This window comes from Gadus morhua, chromosome 11 (assembly GCF_902167405.1).
Source record: "Gadus morhua chromosome 11, gadMor3.0, whole genome shotgun sequence".
In the NCBI taxonomy this organism is placed as follows: Eukaryota; Metazoa; Chordata; class Actinopteri; order Gadiformes; family Gadidae; genus Gadus; species Gadus morhua.
In genome coordinates this window covers 11,645,320-11,666,298 of record NC_044058.1, presented here as the reverse complement: position 1 = coordinate 11,666,298, position 20,979 = coordinate 11,645,320, and the positions used below count along the sequence as shown (strand labels likewise).

Below are 20,979 nucleotides of genomic sequence, written 5' to 3'. Positions count from 1 at the left end.
TCGGCCTGACGGACAGGGTGTTCGTTTGTGCCTCTCAATCCGCGGCGGCGGTCAACAACATCGCCCTGCTCTCCTCTGCCATGGTCTCAGGGGTTGACACTAACGGTTGCCCGCTTGCCCGGGGCAAGTAAAAAAAATGTTTGGGCAAGTTGAGATTTTTTCTGGTTGCCCGAACGGGCAAGTGGATTTTGGGTGGATGTTAATATAAAAGCTATTTATTCAAATGTTTTTAGAAACGGCAGAACAACCTTTTGTTCCTCAAAACCACACAAAATAGAAGTATTTGCAATTGATCAGCGCGCTGTCTTCTCTTCTCTCGGAAAAGCGAGTTAACAGACACGCATCGCTTCAGTGCGAATATAGCCCCGCCTTCTGTCACTCACTCGCAGTGCGGTCTCTGGCAGTGATTTGCTAAAGGTTAGCCAACACAGCTAGCATCTCAAGTGCAGCACCTCCGCGAACGGTTTAGGTAGAAGTTAAATGGAGTAGTGATGGAGGAGTGCAGTTTGGAAGTACTTTGGATTGAGGCAAATTATCAAGGAAAGTCAAGAACACGGTTTTGGGTTTCATAACTGTGCACATGCACACAGCAATAGCGATCTTTTTCACGAAATTGGACCCCCACAAACTATATATTACATGAAAGCTGAGCCTCCACTTATTCCAACAGTCCAAACCATATCATTCTGTGACTAAAACTCGCAAATAACAACTTAAGAAGAAACGTCCCCTTTTCTTTTAACAACCAAAAATGAAGTATTACCTTTGTGATTTTTGTCCACAAAGTTGATTCTGATCTAATAAAACCACCATAAACAGATTATCCAGTATCTGGGCCAAATTTTGCAACTTAACATGGTGTTTTCAATCAATGAATAAGAGAAGGTTTCTTAGGAAATAGGTAAATTGCCTTCAATCAGAAAACATATTCTTCAGCGCAATCTAGTGGCCATATATTTATTTGCGAGTGTTTGGCTTGGTGCATTCAATTGCCCTGAACTTTAAATAGAGGTGTCAAGCGTCAAAATTGTAAGATATCTACCTTTATTTGTGTCTCATAGTAAGACAGCGCTCCCAACTGATAACGACCAACTGATACTGATAATTATTAAGGGTGGAAATGTTATCTTCCACTTATGCTGTGTTCCATGGCTTTATTCACTTTAACCAAGTATTATCCCCATTGAATATTTCACTTGCACAACAATCTTTCTTTTGGCCCAAAGATGACATTATCGCCCTTGCAGTTGTGGAGATATAATCTATTTACTTTTGTTATGTTCTTTCCTGAACAAAACTTTTCCCCTGATATCAAAAATGGTGTAGAATATCGATCTTTTTCCAGGAATAGTATTGAAGTCAGAAAATCCAGTATCGTGACTGACAACCCTACTAGAAACGCGATTGTGATTATTCAGTTAGAGCTACAAGAAACTTAAAAGTTAAAAAGACATATCTTTGCTACTACCTCTGACATTTAGTCATGTACATTTGCATAAAATCATGCAGGTCTACATATAACTTGGCATTAGCTTTAATAGGTTGGAACGGTGGACTGAAATCACTTCATGGCACGATGTGAGCCCTCGATAAATAAGTAAACAAAGAGAAGTTTGTTATTTTTTATGTGCTGAAGCTAACATTCAGCTTCAGTCTGAGCTAGGAGAATTTTTCTGAGCCCCCCCAAAACCAGGCCGGGTGCCTGGCAAAAAGAGGCCTGTTCACGATTCTGATTATACTTTGGGCAAGTGAACATTACATTCGGGCAAGTTGAACCTGACCTGTACTTGCCCGATGGGCAAGTGCTTTTGAAACCTTAGTGTCAACCCCTGGGTCTCCTTGTCGGCTGACAGGGAGGCCTACGGGATTTTCAGGGCGCGCAAGCGCACGCACGGGACAAGCCCATAAGGCGAAGCCTAGACGGCGTAGCCTACATGAAATAGAAGTCCCTCGCTCGTTACTAACTGTGGATGTTGCCAAGCTGTCACTCCGATCGAGACTGGCCAATAGAGACGTGTCTTACATCTTTCGGCGTAGGTCCCGCCCACGAGATTCAGCTAAACAGCAAGCAAAGCTTTTGGATTCGCAAGCAAAACTTTAGGATTCGCAAACAAAGCTTTTTGATTCGCAAACAAAACTTTTGGATTCGCAAACAAAACTTTTGGATTTGCAAACAAAACTTTTGGGTTTGCAAACAAAACTTTTGGATTCCCATTAATATTTTTTTTTATCACATTCATTTATCTTGCAATAAAACATTTTTTGATTGCAGTGTCGATAGTTTTGCTCTCAAATCTATTTTTTGATTGCAGTGTGGAAAGTTTTGCTCTCAAACCTATTATTTTTGATTGCATAATAAAGACACAAATCTACCTCCATAGCCTAGCCCCACCTGTTTTTTTACATGTAAAACGCCCCTGGTGGGCAAGGAGTAAAAGGAGTCTCTGTCCCAGCCGCCGCTCCACAACACGCACAGCTTCTTCGCCTCGCGATGGACTTTATCAATATGTTCATTGATTCGATGCCGTGTTCCATAGATTTGAGTTATATGGAGCGCGTCGTCATATTACTATGCGTTGGTTTATGCACTTTTAAAATCACATCACTTCTCATCAAAAGAAGCAATTTGGTGCGGCACCTTAAAGCTTTCCCTGGACCCCCAGCGCACTGGTTCTTCGGACATACATTGGAGGTAGTCGTGTCTTTATTTTATTGTAAGCTGTGCCTAGCCTATATTATATATTGTAATACATGTTACACTATAACAAACCAAATGTAGCATTTTAAACTTGTGGGGGACATGTAGGCTAGGCCTAAATGTAGGGGATTCATTTGAGCTGTGTTCGAAATCGTTCCCTATACACTCGTTCCCTATTCCCTATATAGTGTACATGATTTAGTGCACTATATAGGGAATAGGGAACGAGAATTCAGACACTACGCTGAACATTTCTAAACGTCATTTGCGTCAGTAAATGCGCCGGGTATTTGTGTGACGCAGACAGATGCGCCCACATCATGTAAACATACCAGGCACTCACGAGGAAAGCTGGAGGTTGTATTGATGTTGAATGTTACACTTCCTTGTTCAAGTATTTTTTTTATTAATTTTGAATGTTAAATATTATATGTTAGGCACCCAGTGCAACTTTCGAGGCTTAAAAATAAACATTCAATTTCTAGTCTTTTTTACACGTAGTAAGTTTCAATAACTCATACCGACATTCAAGCAGCAAAGATGAGACGTTGTGTGGTGAGAACTGATAGAAAATCGATAACAACAACAATGCCGCCATTTTCTTTATTTTTTGTAACCTACAATAAATAAAGCAGGCTTCCAGTCAATGGAAAAATGGCTTCTCCCCACCGGCGATTGTTGTTGTTTACGATTTTCTATCAGTTCTCACCACACAGCGACGTCTCATCTTTGCTCCTTGAATGTCGATATGTAATGGTATGGAGTTATTGAAACTTACTACGTGTAAAAAAGACTAGAAATTGAATGTTTATTTTTCATTGAATGTTTACATAAAGTTGCACTGGGTGCCTTTAAATCCCAAATAAATTGTTGACAATTCTAAACGAAAGCCGGAGACTCCATCATTAAATGTATTCGTTTGCGCGGTTATTCAGCTTCTTCTTCTCCTCCGGAAAAACACGACCGCATCGCATTGCATCGTATGTACCCTATTTTAAGTCCACTATATAGTGCCCTACATAGTGGACCACTGAGAATTCGAACACCCTACAAAATGGCGTGCACCCTATTTAGTGCACTACATCCATGATCGGGAACGATTTCGAACACAGCTTAGGTGAGTGCTGAGTGCAGCGCTCAACTATTGCTCTTCCCTATAGTCACTCCGGAGCACAGCTAGGGAGATACTCTATTCTCCATGAGATCCCTAGTACTCTGGAGCTAAACTCCGTCAATTCAATCAGTCCACTGGCAACAAGACACCGCAAACTTCTCTGGTGATGCTGCTGCTTTATTTGCTTAGCTGCAAACAACTGTACATTTAGGTATGCTGCATTAAATAGCCTACTTGAACACCCAGTTCTTCCCGTTAATTGATCTCCGATCACTGCACAAAGCGTGTTCCTCTCTCACTCTCTTCAACACTCACTCCGCACTAGGGATGGGCAAAATAATTCTTTTCCGGGAACTAGTTCTTTCAGTTCAGTTCACTATAACGATTCGTTTATTTGATTCGTTCGTTTTGATTCGTTCATTACGTCAGATTACATAATTTGGTGTCTGCCCCCCCAGTACCTTTTTTAGTACTGCCCTAGGTTCCAAGCGGCTGAGCTGATGCTAAAAGGTGACGTCGGCAGACGGCCGGCCACTGATTGGCCAGAGAGTGTGACGTAGTCACGAGAGCGACATGGCAACCATGTTGGTAACAGCCATAGCAGCGCCGCAGCCAACATATTCCACTTCTTCAACTTCTTCAACATGCCAGCTAATAATAGTAATGTTATCGATGTCCTCCATTGTTGTTATGTGGGTTCTCTCCATGTGTGGGTTGCGTAGGTGTTGTTTGCGTCGCGTACAAAAATACGTCACGGCCCTTTCGCGCAGCCGACCCCGCCCACGTCCAGGAGGTACTATTTGCGGTGGAAAACGACCCGTGCTGCTGCCGTGTCGAGTCGTGTCGAGCTACATGTGCGGTGGAAAAGCGGCATAAGTGTATTTAAAAAAGGCTGTGACTGCTAGTGAACGGGCCCTGAAAGCTCCTCTTGAGGTGAGCTATCTCATTGCTAGTAATATGAAGCCACATAGCATTGCTGAGACTTTAATAATGCCAGCTGCCATCGATATGGTGAAAACGATGTGCGGAGAGGAAGAAGCTCAAAAAATAACTAAAAAAAAAAATAACCCTAACCCTAACCCTAAATTGCGCCCATTTCAGGCATACTGCACCAGGTCGTAACCATAGTGAATTACATCAAGCCACATCCTCTGCGCGCACGTCTGTTTTTTTTTATTAATTTTGAATGTTAAATATTCTATGTTAAATCGGAACGATTTCGAACACAGCTAGAGGCTCTGAATATGAAAACGTAGGCCGTTTCTCAATTCGCGTACTTGTGCGTGCTCGTGTGCTCGTGGACTCGTGAAACGTCATCAGTCGTTGCCCGAGCACTGTTCCAATTCGAAGCACGCATCAAGCGAGTACTGTCGTAAAACCCGGAAGTGTTCTTGATGCGTGCTTGATCGCGCCGTTCCACCGAGTTGGGTCTGTCTGCGTCCTGCACTAGGAGGCGTAACTTGTAGTAGGAGGCGTAACTTGTAGTCGGAGGCGTAACATGTAGTCGGAGGCGTAACTTGTAGTCGGAGGAGGCGTAACTTGTAGTCGGAGGCGTAACTTGTAGTTGGAGGCGTGTCTAGTACTTTTCTAAATCGCGGAAGTGACCTGTATGTAGCAGTGGTTCGCGGGTACATAAATGACCACAACTCGGATCTCAAATATTAGGCCTTATATAAAAATAATGCACCCGAACCGCTCATTTAAAAATATGCTCTTGATTAGCTTAATCTTGATATGCTCTTGATTAGATTAATCATAGCCTTACGTGAAACTGACATCCCTGAGTCATATGCATTTAAGAAAAGAAGCCTTACAATTTTACAATGACATATAATGCATATGGCAGTTTAACGTGGGGAACCTGCTTAAGTTTAGCCTACTTTATCCCTTTATACCTTTAACAAAAAGACAGCAGATAAATAATTAAATAATTAAAGACAGCAGTTTAATAATTCAAATAATTGTATTGAATACATATTGAAATTGATCGCTTGCTGCATGTTTTCAAGGTCCTGCATGAGAAAGAAAACAATGAATTAAACTAAATATTACTGATAGAAACAAGACAAGAACAATGCCACTAACAGGAGGATAGTTAGAGAAAGCCTTCATATTATAGCGTTCACATTACAAGCCTTCATTTTATATATATTTGCCGGTCTTCAATACATGGATTTCTCAGGTACGTCATCACTGTTGCACTGTGCAAACTCGGGGCAGAAAGAAGCAAGCAACATCTACTACCCTGAGTATTAAGTGACTGTTCAGTGTGCATCTCAAACGTGTGCATCTCAAATGTGGCAGGTCGTAAAGTAATGTAAGCATAGCTAGCACCTTAGAAAGCAACTTTCATCTTAAAGTCAAATAATTAGATAGAGCATCAAATATCCAAAAGGTATGTTTGGGAATATGTTGAGGGTGTGTCTGCAAGCCTTCCTGGCTATAGACGGGGGATTAGTCGGCTAACCACAACTAATATACAATACATTTAAACTGGGCTTTCTGATAGTCATTCTATAATGGTAGATGACTTTCTGCCCCGGATTGGCGTGCCCAGGCGCAAAACCTGCTCAAAGCCTGAAACAGACAATACAAACTTGTTTGCATTTTCAGAATCTTTTGGACTAAAAACCTTATTTGATGATAACAAAGGAAACTGACCTTGGGGTCTGGCTCTTCCACGCTCATGGCCTGATAGAATACAAAGGCATAGTTACAAAGGCAGAGTTACAACAGATATGTTCATGTTTAGGACCCGACTTCAATGAAGATCTCGTGTGAACCGTGATTTACAACGCTTTTTGTTTACCGCGAAAAGAGAAAGATCTCGCGTGGACCGCGATTTAGAAAAGAACAAGTTACGCCTCCTAGTACAAGTTACGCCTCCTACTACAAGTTACGCCTCCGTCTTGCAGGACGCAGACAGATACTATTGGGCCGTTTCTCAATTCCTAGCACGCGTACTACGGACTCGATGACTTGCAAGCACGTACTTGGCAAGTCTGTACTTCAAGCACATACTTGCGAGCACGCGAGTACGTACCTGCGATTGGAACAGCAGCGGACTCGATGACGTCACCACCTCTGCTCGTCCGATAACTGTGCTACGGCCTCATTTAGGCATATACTACTGAACAATATAAACAAATGATGTAAAACAAAATCCCAGCCTCTTTCATTTTCAAATAGTATGTTAATATTCGGAATGAATAAAAATTTAAAAGATATGCGTGTCCTGTCATGTGTATAAGCTATACACACACGACTTTATATATATTTATATATTATCTTATATTATTATTATTATTATATTATATAAATATATATATATAAATTAAGAGTAACTTAAGCTACAGTTGTGCGTCTTCTGCGAAATGCATCCTGGGATTTATAGCGATTGCAAGCACACACGAGCCACCTCCGATGCATGCTTGGTGAAACGGCGAGATCGAGCACGCATCAAGAACACTTCCGAGTTTTACGACAGTACTCGCTTGATGCGTGCTTCGAATTGGAACAGTGCTCGGGCAACGACTGACGTTTCACGAGTCCACGAGCACACGAGCACGCACAAGTACGCGAATTGAGAAACGGCCGTTATGTCAAAATGGGGTCACAGCCCAAAAAATGTTGGGAACCACTGAGCTAAACTATTCAATATTATATCTCAGATGTATTCAAACTTGATCACAATTGTTTAATCTCTTTACTTTATTTGTTTCCAACAATTTAACCTTTTTTAAATGGTGTGGTGCACGTTTACATTGTTTACTCCATGTAGACTCTGATCAAATCCTTTCACTTGACTTAAAGAGACACTATTATATTACTTTTCTGGTCTTAATTACTTATTAATGAATCCTTTAGCGCAACCTGACACGAATCACAGCACAAAAAACGATATAGATTTTCGGGAAACTCTTCCTCTCATCTGGGCGCTTTCAGCATTCTCTGTCAACGCTCGGTTTCGTCCTTCTCCGCCCCCTCGCCCCCCTCCTGCCAACCCCACTCCGTTGTGATTGGTTACCTTCCGGAAGACCTGCGAAGGGCGTTCGAGCTCCACCCCCTCCTTTTGCGCGTGCATGTAGCCTACTACATGCACGATAAACCCGCAGGTTATTCAGTTGTTGGCCGGGAATCAGCAGATCTATCCACTTTTGCCTGGTACTTGGGTCTTTCGGAAAAAACAAATAAATTAAATAAGTTTTCCTCACAACCGAAAACATTTCTTTTGGGAGGGGAAGGCATTGTTCCACAAACGTGCAAAGCTACACTGTGAAGTGAAAAGTGCGGACTTGAAGCGCGCGCGAGGGCAGATTTGACAAGGCATATGGGGGCGTGGCAGGAGTGCTTCTACTTAAGCAATAGATCACGCCAGGCTGTGGTATGTGCTCATTATACCACTGTTAAGGGGCGTTGTCCGGTCCCGACGCGCAGCGGAGGGCCGGCGACCCCCTTCACAGTGGTATAATGAGCACATGCCACTGACTGAAGTGATCTATTGCTTTTATACAATGGTTACTGTTATGGCGAAACGAAAGTCATAGACACACTACATTTAAAAATAAACCAAGAAAGTCAAAATAGCCGTTTTTATTAAAGAATACAAAAAAGTAGTCCCTCCTGGCTGCTGCTATGCATCGACGGTCGCTATGCAACACACTTTAGCGTCCCTCCGAGAGAAGGCTCCGATAGAGCGGTTCGCCGGCAATTTATTTATTTACGCTGATTTTAGGCTTCAGTGAACTGTGAACTGTGCTATTGCTTTTATACAACCTCCATGGTCAAGTTCAATCTCCGTGTGATAGTTTCTTACGATACTTTGTAACGGTTTCCTCTTCAAGGCGCGGAGTGATACTTTCACAAAATGATCGGGCGTCATAGCAGTTGTGTATACGCTAATTATACAACAGTTGGGAACCAATCAGATCGCTGGATTTAGGTCCCCCATTGTATAATACGTCGTAGATGATTTCCCGGAAATGTGAACCAGTGAATCGCAAACGTTGTTCCAGTGCACAGCGCTCTTCAGTGCACTGCCACCCCACTGTCAGCAGGGAACGCGTCGAAATGCATTTCCTTCATTATTTGACACAGGGGCGCAACTGCCTACTTTCTGGGGGGTATGCAGACACATAGCAGCCCCCCCCCCCCCTCTCTTTGATCTGGGCACAAATTTGACCTAAAACACACTCTGATATTGAATCAAAAAATTCATTTTGAGTGCACCAGGACAGATATCCAGTGTTTTTTTTAGAGGCAGCCTTTCTAAGATGCTCTGCCAGTGTAACATCATACCGTGCTATAAGAGATCAAGGATACCCAGAAAATTTCCATTTCTAGGATTTCCTATCTGTGCATTTTGTCCCTGTGAAAAAGAGTTTCCTCGACGCACAATGTTGTTGGTAAGAACATATTTTTCCTTAAAAACAGTCGAGTCTCTTGCACAACTCAAGCCGCCCTCCAGTCTAGAACTCTGGCCCTCTTAAGGAGCACCAGAAAGGGTGTGGCTCAATTAATCTATGAGCCACAGCTGCAGACTATTACAGGGCTAACAGCCAGACAGGAACACGTGAATCTTTTAAAACATGTTAACACAGTGAGGATGCCATTCACATCTTCACAGTCCCCCTCAGTGGCAGGTTTCTTTCTGCAAGGAAGAGTATGCAGTCGATCACTCGAGTCAACAGGCTCTCTGCAATTCGCTATCAATAGTTTTACCTAGGCATAAGCGGGGTGCCAATTCTTTCCACATCAGATCACATGGTGCTTCAGTATCTTTGAAAGACACTGCCAGTTATTATACCCCACCACTCTAGTTTCACCAAAAAGCTTACATGCAAAACAATAGACTCTGTTAGAACTGTTGGAGTACAGTAACCAATAGGGGTGGGAAAAATAATCGATTCTTCGATGCATCGCAATACTGTGTAGAACGATTCAGTCTCGATCAGATACTATAATAATCTTTGCTTTTTTTTTTGGGATTATTAATTTATTAAATTTTGGATTATTAACGGAGTTATAAAGTATCAACTTTATAACTCCGTTTTTACTGGGTCTATTGACATAAAACAAAGACTTGCATAGAGATTGAAGTAAAACAAAATAACCACAAACAAGTTCCTTTATTTTTCTTGTTATGATCCGTTATATTGTAGGCTCCATTCTGATCAGTACACAGTTGCAAGACAACAGTAACCTGTTGTTTTACAAGTAGTAGATTTAGCTAACCTGTATATTTACAAGCCTCCTCTTGATACACTGACATAAAAACGACCTTCCCAATCTTTCTTTTTCTATGTTGTGACCCCGAGGGCTTTCTTCTCTGCCTCTCCATATTGAGGTACGTGTCATCAGATGACAATACGGTTCAAATGAAGACACTCTGGCGCTCACCTCCAGGGCGTAGTCGAGGGGGCGGCCACTGGAGTGCCGTGTGGGTATGGAGGCAGATTTGTGTCTTTATTATGCAATCAAAAATAATAGGTTTGAGAGCAAAACTTTCCACACTGCAATCAAAAAATAGGTTTGAGAGCAAAACTTTCCACACTGCAATCAAAAAATAGATTTGAGAGCAAAACTATCGACAAAAATATTAATGGGAATCCAAAAGTTTTGTTTGCAAATCCAAAAGTTTTGTTTGCGAATCCAAAAGTTTTGTTTGCGAATCCAAAAGTTTTGTTTGCGAATCAAAAAGCTTTGTTTGCGAATCCTAAAGTTTTGCTTGCGAATCCAAAAGCTTTGCTTGCTGTTGAGCTGAATCTCGTGGGCGGGACCTACACCGAAAGATGTAAGACACGTCTCTATTGGCCAGTCTCGATCGGAGTGACAGCTTGGCAACATCCACAGTTAGTAACGAGAGGGAGTTCTATTTCATGTAGGCTACGCCGTCTAGGCTTCGCCTTATGGGCTTGTCCCGTGCGCGCGCTTGTGCGCCCTGAAAATTCCGTAGGCCTCCCTGTCAGCCAACAAGGAGACCATGGCAGAGGAGAGCAGGGCGATGTTGTTGACCGCCGCCGCGGATTGAGAGGCACAAATGAACACCCTGTCCGTCAGGCTGACAATCTGCTTCTGGAGGCGGTCGGGGGGCAGCGGCTTTTCGGATTTTGCCAAGCTGTCACTCCGATCGAGACCAATAGGTCTCAATAGGCCAATAGAGACGTGTCTTACATCTTTCGGCGTAGGTCCCGCCCACGAGATTCAGCTCAACAGCAAGCAAAGCTTTTGGATTCGCAAGCAAAACCTTAGGATTCGCAAACAAAGCTTTTTGATTCGCAAACAAAACTTTCGATTCGCAAACAAAACTTTTGGATTTGCAAACAAAACTTTTGGGTTTGCAAACAAAACTTTTGGATTCCCATAAATATTTTTTTTATCACATTAATTTATCTTGCAATAAAACATTTTTTGATTGCAGTGTCGATAGTTTTGCTCTCAAATCAATTTTTTGATTGCAGTGTGGAAAGTTTTGCTCTCAAACCTATTTTTTGATTGCAGTGTGGAAAGTTTTGCTCTCAAACCTATTATTTTTGATTGCATAATAAAGACACATATCTACCTCCATATGTGGGGAGGAGGGGGGGAGGGAGGCGAAGGAGCGGGGGGGCGCCAACTCGCGAAAATGCCAACTCAAATAATTTTACTTCCATCGCTTTGGCGCCCCCTCTGGTTCGGCGCCCCTATGTGCCGCATATAGTGCATACCCACTTTTTGCGCCACTGATTTGACACTTTAGTATGGTTAAACATGAGTCATGACTATCAATCCTTATAACAACGTTTATAGGTCATAAAAGTCGAAAAAGCATAATAAGTCCCCTTTAAGCCATTTAACATTTTTTACGTCTTAAACTACGTGGCTTTATTAAAACATATTTTCAACCTCACTTGGCACTACAGCACTGTATTATTTTCCCCATGGAAATACTTAGTAAACCCACTAAAGATCATAGTCAAATTAATATTTCAGCTATGTTCGAGATGCTGGTTAGACAGTAACTCACACAAGTCCCTCCAATCCATCTGTCTCCCTCCCTCTCACTTCTACCTGTCGCTTGCTACACACTGCTCCTCTTTCTCTCCCTAACGTGTTTGATTGAGGATGACATGAATTAATGATTTTTTTGGAATTGGGATATTAAAGTATATTTATTTAATGTTTTGTAACTTGCATGTATATTTGATGGAATTACCTATTCTCGCCATATTCACATAGCCCACTATTAAGTAGGGCTAAATATAGGCTACGTGCCTGATTCATTACTGTCCTTAAAAGTTAAAGTCTGACTTGTGCCAAGTGTATCCCGGTTCTGACGAGGTGTTCCCTTTTCCTCTTTATGCTTCCACATCTTTTCTCCTTGTGTTTTCACATTAAAGTTCCCCTATGTTATTCTTTGCAGATGAAACGAGACGGTACAGCATTTGACAAGTCGGTGGCCTGGGGAGTGAGATTCCCCTTTGCATTCCCCATTTGGTTTGGTCCGTTTCTATCCATCCTTAATCTCCACCACCCGGACTACGTTAAGACCCTCCTCTCCTCGACAGGTAAACTTGGATTCCCCTGTACAATTTTTGTAATTTGAGTCCCTTAAAAGAGCTTTTACAACAATATCAATTCAATATTATTTCAGTATACCTTATTCTTTGTTGTTTGTGCCTCCCTCTACAGAGCCAAAAGATGATATTGCATACAGATTCATTAAACCATGGATTGGTAAAACAGCAACTTATGCCTTTTTTTGAACTACATAAGTTAGAATAGTTTTGTTCAAATCTTTCTTTCTTTCCTCTTCAACTACTAATAATATAACCACTTACTACTACCACTTCTACTACTGCTACTGCCGCTTCAAGTACTGCCACTTCTAATACTACAACTACTACTGATTGTCCTCTGCCTAACTTATGAGTGGCTTTTGAGAAAAAGCCTTTGCTAAAAGAATAATGGGAAATTAAACTACTAATACTTGTACCTCATGTTATAGGAGACGGTTTGCTGGTGTCTTCAGGCCAGAAGTGGTTCAATCACAGACGGCTTCTCACACCAGGATTTCACTACAAAATACTGAAGCCATATGTGAAGACGATGGCAGACTGTAGCAGGCTGATGTTGGTACGTTATGACCCCTGACCTCATGTAGCATTCTTTACTTCTCTTACCTTTGTCATGCATTCATAACATATTTACAGCTCTGGAAAACGTCCTTTGATCTTGTAATGGAATTAACGTATCTTGATGGTGGCTCAATAAGGTCGAAAAGATGTACGGAAATCTGAATAAAATGAAATGTATGAATAAAGACAAGAAATAAACATTGTCAGTATCTATAAACACCTACCAGAAACTCCTGTTGTTTTCCTACACTGTCGCAGGACAAATGGGAAGGTTACAGTCAAACCAACGAGTTCTTTGAGGTGTTTGGTCCTGTAAGCCTCATGAGCCTGGACAACATCATGAGGTGTGCATTCAGCAACAACAGCAACTGCCAGAACGAAGGGTATGTCCGTGCCTCCATCTGCAGGGATGGGTAAGAATTCAGTTGGTATGGAGGAAGGTTTCTGCTTGCAGACAGGAGGCGCTAAACCATTTTGTAACTACTTTAACCTCTGGTAGTGTTAAACGTTTGAAGTCTAGCTTTAGTCAACTGAGTAATGAGAAACGTTATGAACTTGGCTTTCAGGGGTTCCTTGTACATTGATTAACCCGTCCACGTAACTTTTTTAAAGTTGTTTTATGTTGGAAATTTGAAAGACATTCAAAAAGTAATTCTATATAACTTTTACACAAACATATTCACATAAAACCATGTGAATATATATCAGAAAATTACTCAAATTCTCAGTTTTAAAGACATGGATTCGTAAATGTGATGGGAGTGAACCCCATGATATGTCAAACATTTCCTAGTGCAGTTAACGACAAAACCATTCCTTGCTGTCTTGGTGGTTGTCTATCTGTTTGTCTACGCTTCCTTCCCCCTGGTTTTGCACGCCTATATGCTGTGACCACACGCCGCACACATCGTGTCCCTGTTGGTGTGGCCTGGTAGGCAGGACTGCATGGTAAATAAATGTGGTCTCGCCCGTTTCAGAGAAACCAACACGTACATCAAGGCGGTGTACGAGCTAAGTGACCTGGTCAGCATGCGCATCAGGGTGTTCCCGTACCACAGCGACCTCATCTTCTACCTCAGCCCTCATGGCTTCCGCTTCCGCAGGGCTTGCCGCGTGACCCACCGGCACACAGGTACGGAGTCGGCCTCCTCACTCGTTCTGGACCAATCGATTCAATTCCATACATTAAGTCCATCTATTCAAGGTTATTCACCTAGCGGACATCTTGGCATAGCTTCTTCTTCCGCATTCAGTTTCCCCTCTTGTGTAGCATTAAGAACCAAGATGGCTGCCAGATGAATACGAGCCTTCAAGCCTCAATCCTAATTGTTGTGCAGAGGAAGTGATAAGGAAGAGGAAGGAGGCACTGATGGAGGAGGCCAAGCCAGAGCAAACCCAAGCCAAGAGGAATCTGGACTTCTTGGACATCCTCCTCTGCGCCAGGGTTTGTCCTGCCAACAGTCCCTTTGTTCAGCTAATAATAAATGAATGTCCATCACATACACTTTCTGACCTCTCCCACCTTCCCCTAAAGGATAATACCCTGCTCATTTCTTAAGATAGCAGTGTTATCGATAGGGTTTAGATCTGCAAGCGTGCTTCCAGCTGAGGCAGTGTCCCCTAAGCATGGCACTATAACATGGCAATCATTGAGATTGGTGGTTCCTGTAGTTTCAGCACCAAGCCCATCACATGTGTCAGGGGTCTGATCTGTTTTTTGGCGGGAGGCCCCCAGGATGAGGACGATAACGCCCTGTCAGACGAGGTCATCCGGGCGGAGGTGGACACCTTCATGTTCGAGGGCCACGACACCACGGCCAGCAGCATCTCCTTCCTCATGTACAGCCTGGCCAGCCACCCCCAGCACCAGGAGATCTGCCGAGACGAGATCCTGCAGGTCCTGGGGGACAAGGAGACACTGGACTGGTGAGATAGGGAGCGTCCACAGGGGGATCACCCATGGGCCCGAGTCACGTGATTGGCCAACCCGAGCTAGCATCGTGATGATCAAATGTTTGGACCAATTAGATGTGGTTTAGGGAGTTTTAGTTCAAGACGAATAAGGAGGGATTTAAAAAGAACGGCGGCGTCCAAGGACAGTGTAGTGAACTACGGAGCATTAAAACAGATTTATTATTTATTCAGTTTATTATTTAGACAGAAAAACTGTGTTTGAAGATTAATATAAATCTGTATGGAAATCTGAACATCTCAAATTAGAGGACTAGTGGCCTGATTATAAGATGCAATATTTTAATTTGTCTCTACAATCTTGTAGACAAATTAAAATAGTATCCATGTTATTCTGTGCCACCACTACTAAATGAGTCGGAACACACCACTGGAAGTGGCATTCAAGCACTGGACTTGTTTTGTATCTAATATACCCTTGTTTTTGCCGCTTTAGGGACGATCTTAGTAAGATTCCTTACACCACCATGTGTATAAAAGAATCGTTACGGCTTTACCCCGCTGTTCCTGGAATTTCTCGGAAACTTACCAAAACCATGACCTTCATCGATGGCAGAAGTATGCCTGAAGGTATTTGGTGGTCTTTGTTGAAATACATAATTGATTTATTGAGCACTTATAACGTGTGTATTTGATTTATTTCAAAACAAACATCCTGTGTGGTAGAAGCATGGCATGTAGTTAGTAGTAGTAGTTTAATGTAGATACGTTTCTGACATTTCTGACAAGCTGAAATCTAAATGAACAGGGTTTTTCACCCTCTGTTCCTTCATCTTTGTTTCCGCCTATTAAGTTGCTAAAGGCGGGAATCCGTAAGCACGTTGTTGGTGAACACAAACTCAGCCAGCGGTAGTTAACTGTCAAAAAGTGTCAAGGGTTTCAACCCATAACCATGTAGACTATTCGCAGTAAAAAAATACACTTCTGAATGCTTTATAAGGGACTGCTGGATCCAACATTAGTTGTTGTTTGGTTTCCCTTTGGTCTGAACTCGAGTACCTTGTGTGTGAAACATAGTCTAACCTCAAAATACAAGTAGTGTAGCCATGAGGCATATGTGTCCCTTAAACATGCCTGAGACGCAGCCTATTCGGACAGCTGCACTGGTTAACACAGGTTCGACTTGGTGGTACTGAGCTTTAAGCTTAAATAAAAAGGTATAACATCCCACACTAAGAATATATGTACTCACTGTAATACCTTCTAACCCAACCCTAACTACGGAAACTTTTGAAAAAAGCCTCCACCAAATTACACCGTCATTCACTCAAATATTTTCCTTGTTTCTAGGGAGTTATATTGGAGCAGGTTTATATTCTCATCACAGGAACAGTACGATCTGGGAGAACCCTAAGGTGAGTGCTCCTTGGTGGACAGAGAACGGGATTGCCTATGGCTGAGGTGTGTTGTCTAGAATCAGTACGACTTACAGATGCAATCGCTTAACTGACATCGATATTGAACTGGTTTCGGTGGTCCCTGTCAGTATGAGTATAAATGTTTCCCAGAAAAAAAAAAGAGTATTTTATACTGTCATGTGACAGCAATCTGACTATTCACAGAGATATCCTACTCGCTATGGAGAAAGCGAGACAGTGGTCTTAGCGTCTCAAGCATTGCTGCAGTTGGGTTTGTGTTAGGGCATTCAAATTTTCCTTCAAATCCACCAGCTGCGACCAGGGCTGTTGATAAAGAACACTGCTCCTTGCCGCACCACGAAAGACTAGGCAGTCACTGTAGACAAGTCTACATAACCTTTATCACTAATAAGCAGAATTAATAGTCACAGCAATGCATTGTTTGTGAAGTTCAGAGACAGTCCAAATCTGAAGTAGGCATTGGCATAATGTCATGACATCTTTTGTGGTACGCCGGCTCATGCAGTTCACACACAGCAGCTATGATGCCTAGGTCTTATAGTCTCTAAAAGCTTTAAAAGCTTTGCAGGCCCCAACCATAACTCTTACCTCCCAAAGGGGGCGAGGGCCGAAACCTGGTGACAGGGGCAAACCCTGAGCAGGAACCCACAGATAGGCTATGTCCTCTAAACCAGGGCTTCTTAGACCTGGTTTAGGGGGGGGGGGGGGTCTAACAGTCTAACAACACAACTGTGATAAACTGTGTAAACATCAAGCCAAAAAAAACAAAGATGCACAGTATGAAATAAGCATGTCGTTTTTTTTAACTATGTTAGCTATACATCGGGCTGTTTGCCATATTGCTCCAAAAAATAACATTTGGAGCAGTCTATCCTCCACAACAAGAGTGTGAAGTACACCCTCTGATCTCAGGCTAAGTTTACACTCCAATGTTGTCGGCACCAATAGTGTGCGCCAATAGCAAGCCTGCCCCACGTTACTGTTTCTATCCAGCCACAATCTCCTTTCCAGTGCACTATTCAGCATTTTAATGGCCCCTACATTTTCCCCATTAATACAGTTAGCACCATTGGTGCTTACAGAACAAAGTGGTATGAAAATTTTAGCATGATAGAGAAGTAGGGTTGGTATTGGTGTGATGGCCTTGCAGTTGAATTTTGTGGAAGTAATTTTATTTATTTATTAATATATTTTGGGTAGGCTTTATTTCTATATTCTCTGCCACCCGGTCGCCAATTCACTCCGGCCCAGTACCGGTCCGTGGCCCGGTGGTTGAGAACCCCTACTCTAAACCACAACCGGCACATTGGAAAGATAATAAATAAACATTAAGCCCATCCCTGCAAGCGTTTCGAAATATATAACATGAACAAACAAAAAGCAAAAAGATAGCACCAGTTTTGCAACTGTTTTTTTTTTTTTTTAATTTGTCCAACATTCCTCTGTATGTATTGATCGGTATGTATTGACCTGTGTGAATTGACCTGTGTGTATTTGGTTGACTCCTCTCTCAGGTCTTTGACCCCCTGCGCTTCCTGCCAGAGAACGTTTCCAAGAGGCACCCCCACGCCTTCCTTCCCTTCTCTGCTGGACCCAGGTTTGTCCCCACGAAGCACTGTGTGATTTGGGCCTTGGTCTGTCCTCACCCTGTTTACCCTCATCCATGGCCTAGTTCTCAGATAGCTACTGATTTACCAGCGCCCTGTTTCAAGTAGCCGGTCAGATCATGTTTAAGCTTGAACCTGAACTCTGACCCTAGCAATGCTACTCTTGCATTTCATGATTTTTCGGTTTCAGAACAACTCCTCTCATCTCGAGGGAGAGGTTCACACATTCTCAGAATGGTTGAGCCTGACAGGCTTCTATTGCACCCTGAAAATAGGTGCGTTTCCATCCCCCTAATTTAATGCGAACTTTGAAGTATCAAATCAGTAAACGGTGATGGAAACACCAAAATTCGCATCAAAATCCTCTACACATTTTGCGAATCAGCTGTGACGTAGCGAACTTTGAACACATAGGACTGACAGTCTTTCCGATTTCCGCATAACGACCAGCCATAGCAACCCTGCCGACATCAACGTGTAACGTCATCACCCTATTCCGCTCCAACCACTTGATGGAAACGCACCTAATTCGAATTACTTTTTTGCGAACTTTCTAAAGATTCGTATCACCTTTTAAATGGAAACGCAGCTATTGTGATCCTTCAGGGAATTCTCAAGCCGTCATCGCTAGTTCAGTGCTTTTATTGGTTGAAGCCTGCGAAACAATCTAGTGAAGAAAACCACTGTATGTTTTTACAATACATACAGTGCATGATATTTTTTTTTATAATATACTATTATAAACGTCTACGTCTACTATGACTTCCCTGGTATTTCAATCACATGGTCTTCATTCTCCTACAGGAACTGCATTGGTCAGAACTTTGCCATGAACGAGATGAAGGTGGTGATAGCTCAGACGCTGAGGCGGTACCAGCTGATGGCGGACCCCGCCAGACCCCCGAAGGTGGCTGCCCGACTGGTGCTCTGCTCTCTCAACGGCATTTACATTAAGATCAAACCACTGCAGCCAGGGGCCACTACAAGTCTGTCCATGAAGATGCCTTGAAGATAAAATGAATGTATGATAGATACCTTACCTCTTATTTGCACTAGTTCGATGTACGTCAGAATTAATTAAATTAAATCAATCATTCAATCAAAATAGAATTCCCTAGAACGTCCTCTAACTGAATAGTTTGTGTGATGCCGTCACATTGTCTGCACTGGGAGGCATACAGTTCAAATCAAAACACATGATACAACAAACTATTTAATTAATGGGATTATATTAATAATTGAATAAACTGAATGGGATTTAACCGTTTAAAACCATAATGCTTTTAATTGGAAGCGAGGGGATTAAAACTTAAATCATATTGGAATATCAAATTTTCATTCGATTGAATTGTTATAATATAGTATATAATTTGAAAGTCCTCACAGAAAATATTTACTTTTGTCAATTTGGATAAAACTTTCTAAAAAAATTAAAATCAATATTAGATAACTTTGAAAACGTTTGTATCTCTAGTTAACTGCCATATCGCCACATTCACTTGGTCAGGAATGTGTCTGAAACATTTCAAAGCATATGCACCACGATACCAAAAAATAAATATTGTAATTTCATTGCTCATTCACATCAGTTCATATCCTCTTATTAAGAAGTAATTTCATTTATAAAAAATATATATTATTCTAAATATTTATTAGTTTTTCGCAGACCAGAATTGAAATTCTCAAAAATACCTGTTCAATCTTCACATCATTCTGTCACTTGGCACATCAAAAAAGCAGTTTCTCATTTCTTTGAACAAGTTGCAAATGCTTTGGTACATTCATGCAAATGATTATGTACAATTCTCTGCTCTTTCCTACATTATCAATGGCATGTGTCATGTTGATGAAAATGTATTGTAATGGGAAACTATTGAATAGTCTCACGCCCACAACATGAGTTCATTGCATAAGTCTTTGCATGCAAAATGTTTTGACAAGTTGTCAACCATATTTCTATACATTTCTATTTGACTTTTTTTCTAAATCTGTCCTGAATTGTAAATTGCTACCACGTGATTCTTTACTTTCTCTAAAGAAGGGGAAATGTGTGAAGTGTTATATCAACCAACGATAATAATAATAATAAATTAAATTTATATAGCGCTCAATATGGTACTATAAAACGCTTTACATATTGCCCTATCAAAACTATGTAAAACAGACTAGGAATAAAAGAAAAACAGAGGTTAAACATGAAGAATAAGGTGGGAGTTAGGTGGGGAAGGCTAGTGTAAAAAGGTATGTTTTGAGTGCAGATTTGAAAGAAGAGAGGGTTGGAGAGACTTTGATGTGGGAGGGGAGTGAATTCCAAAGGGTGGGGGCAGCAAATGAGAAGGCCCGATCACCCCAAGTCTGGCGCTCAGTCCGTGGAACTTGTAGCAGGTTGGCAGAGATGGACCTGAGGAATCGGGAGGGGGCGTGGTGATGGAGGAGGTCGGCAAGGTAGGGGGGGGCTAGGCTGTTGAGGGCCTTGTAGGTGATGAGTACGATTTTGAAGTTGATTCGGTGTTTAATTGGAAGCCAATGGAGTTCACGGAGGACAGGTGTGATGTGTTCTCTGGAGCGGGTACCAGTGATTAGGCGTGCAGCTGTGTCGCAGCAGCGGTAGTTGACAGGTTGGGGCGGAGGCGGGCGATGTTTCGGAGGTGGAAAAAGGCAGTTTTGGTTATATGGTTAACATGGGGGAGGAAGTATAGAGTGGGGTCCAGGATAACTCCAAGGTTACAGATTTTGGTGGAGGGGGTGATGGTGGAGCCGTCAATGTTAAGGGTGAAGTTCTGAGTGGAGTGAGTGAGGGTGTCAGGACCAATGATGAGGATTTCGGATTTGTTGGAGTTGAGTTTGAGAAAGATGTTTTGCATCCAGGTCTTGATGTCAGTCAAACCGTTGGAGAGGGTTGAGAGGGTGGAAGGACTGATGGTTTTGGAGGGGAGGTAAAGCTGTGTGTCATCGTCGTAACAGTGGAACCGGAGTCCATGGTGACGGAGGATCTGACCAAGAGGAAGCATGTACAGAATGAAGAGGAGTGGACCAAGCACAGAGGATAGCAGAAGGTCATTGGTCACTTTGAGGAGGGCAGTTTCTGTACTGT

The 20,979-nt window shown here is 42.3% G+C and overlaps 1 protein-coding gene across 3 annotated transcripts; it reads left to right on the top strand.

The window, feature by feature from the left end:
* Positions 1-2,441: 2,441 nt before the first annotated feature.
* Positions 2,442-19,993, top strand: LOC115554125 (cytochrome P450 4B1). 3 transcript variants are annotated; one of them, XM_030370754.1, is made up of 12 exons: positions 2,442-2,692; positions 12,214-12,358; positions 12,483-12,527; positions 12,799-12,926; positions 13,187-13,311; positions 13,906-14,060; positions 14,266-14,372; positions 14,664-14,854; positions 15,336-15,469; positions 16,190-16,254; positions 17,793-17,875; positions 18,690-19,993. In XM_030370754.1, the coding sequence occupies exons 1-12, from the start codon at positions 2,492-2,494 to the stop codon at positions 18,892-18,894; spliced, it is 1,584 nt and encodes a 527-aa protein (XP_030226614.1). In that variant the 5' UTR covers positions 2,442-2,491; the 3' UTR covers positions 18,895-19,993. The 3 variants fall into 3 exon arrangements, with proteins under 3 accessions (XP_030226614.1, XP_030226615.1, XP_030226613.1); XM_030370755.1 differs by having other exon boundaries at positions 2,443-2,695; positions 15,336-15,346; XM_030370753.1 differs by having other exon boundaries at positions 2,444-2,695.
* Positions 19,994-20,979: the final 986 nt, after the last annotated feature.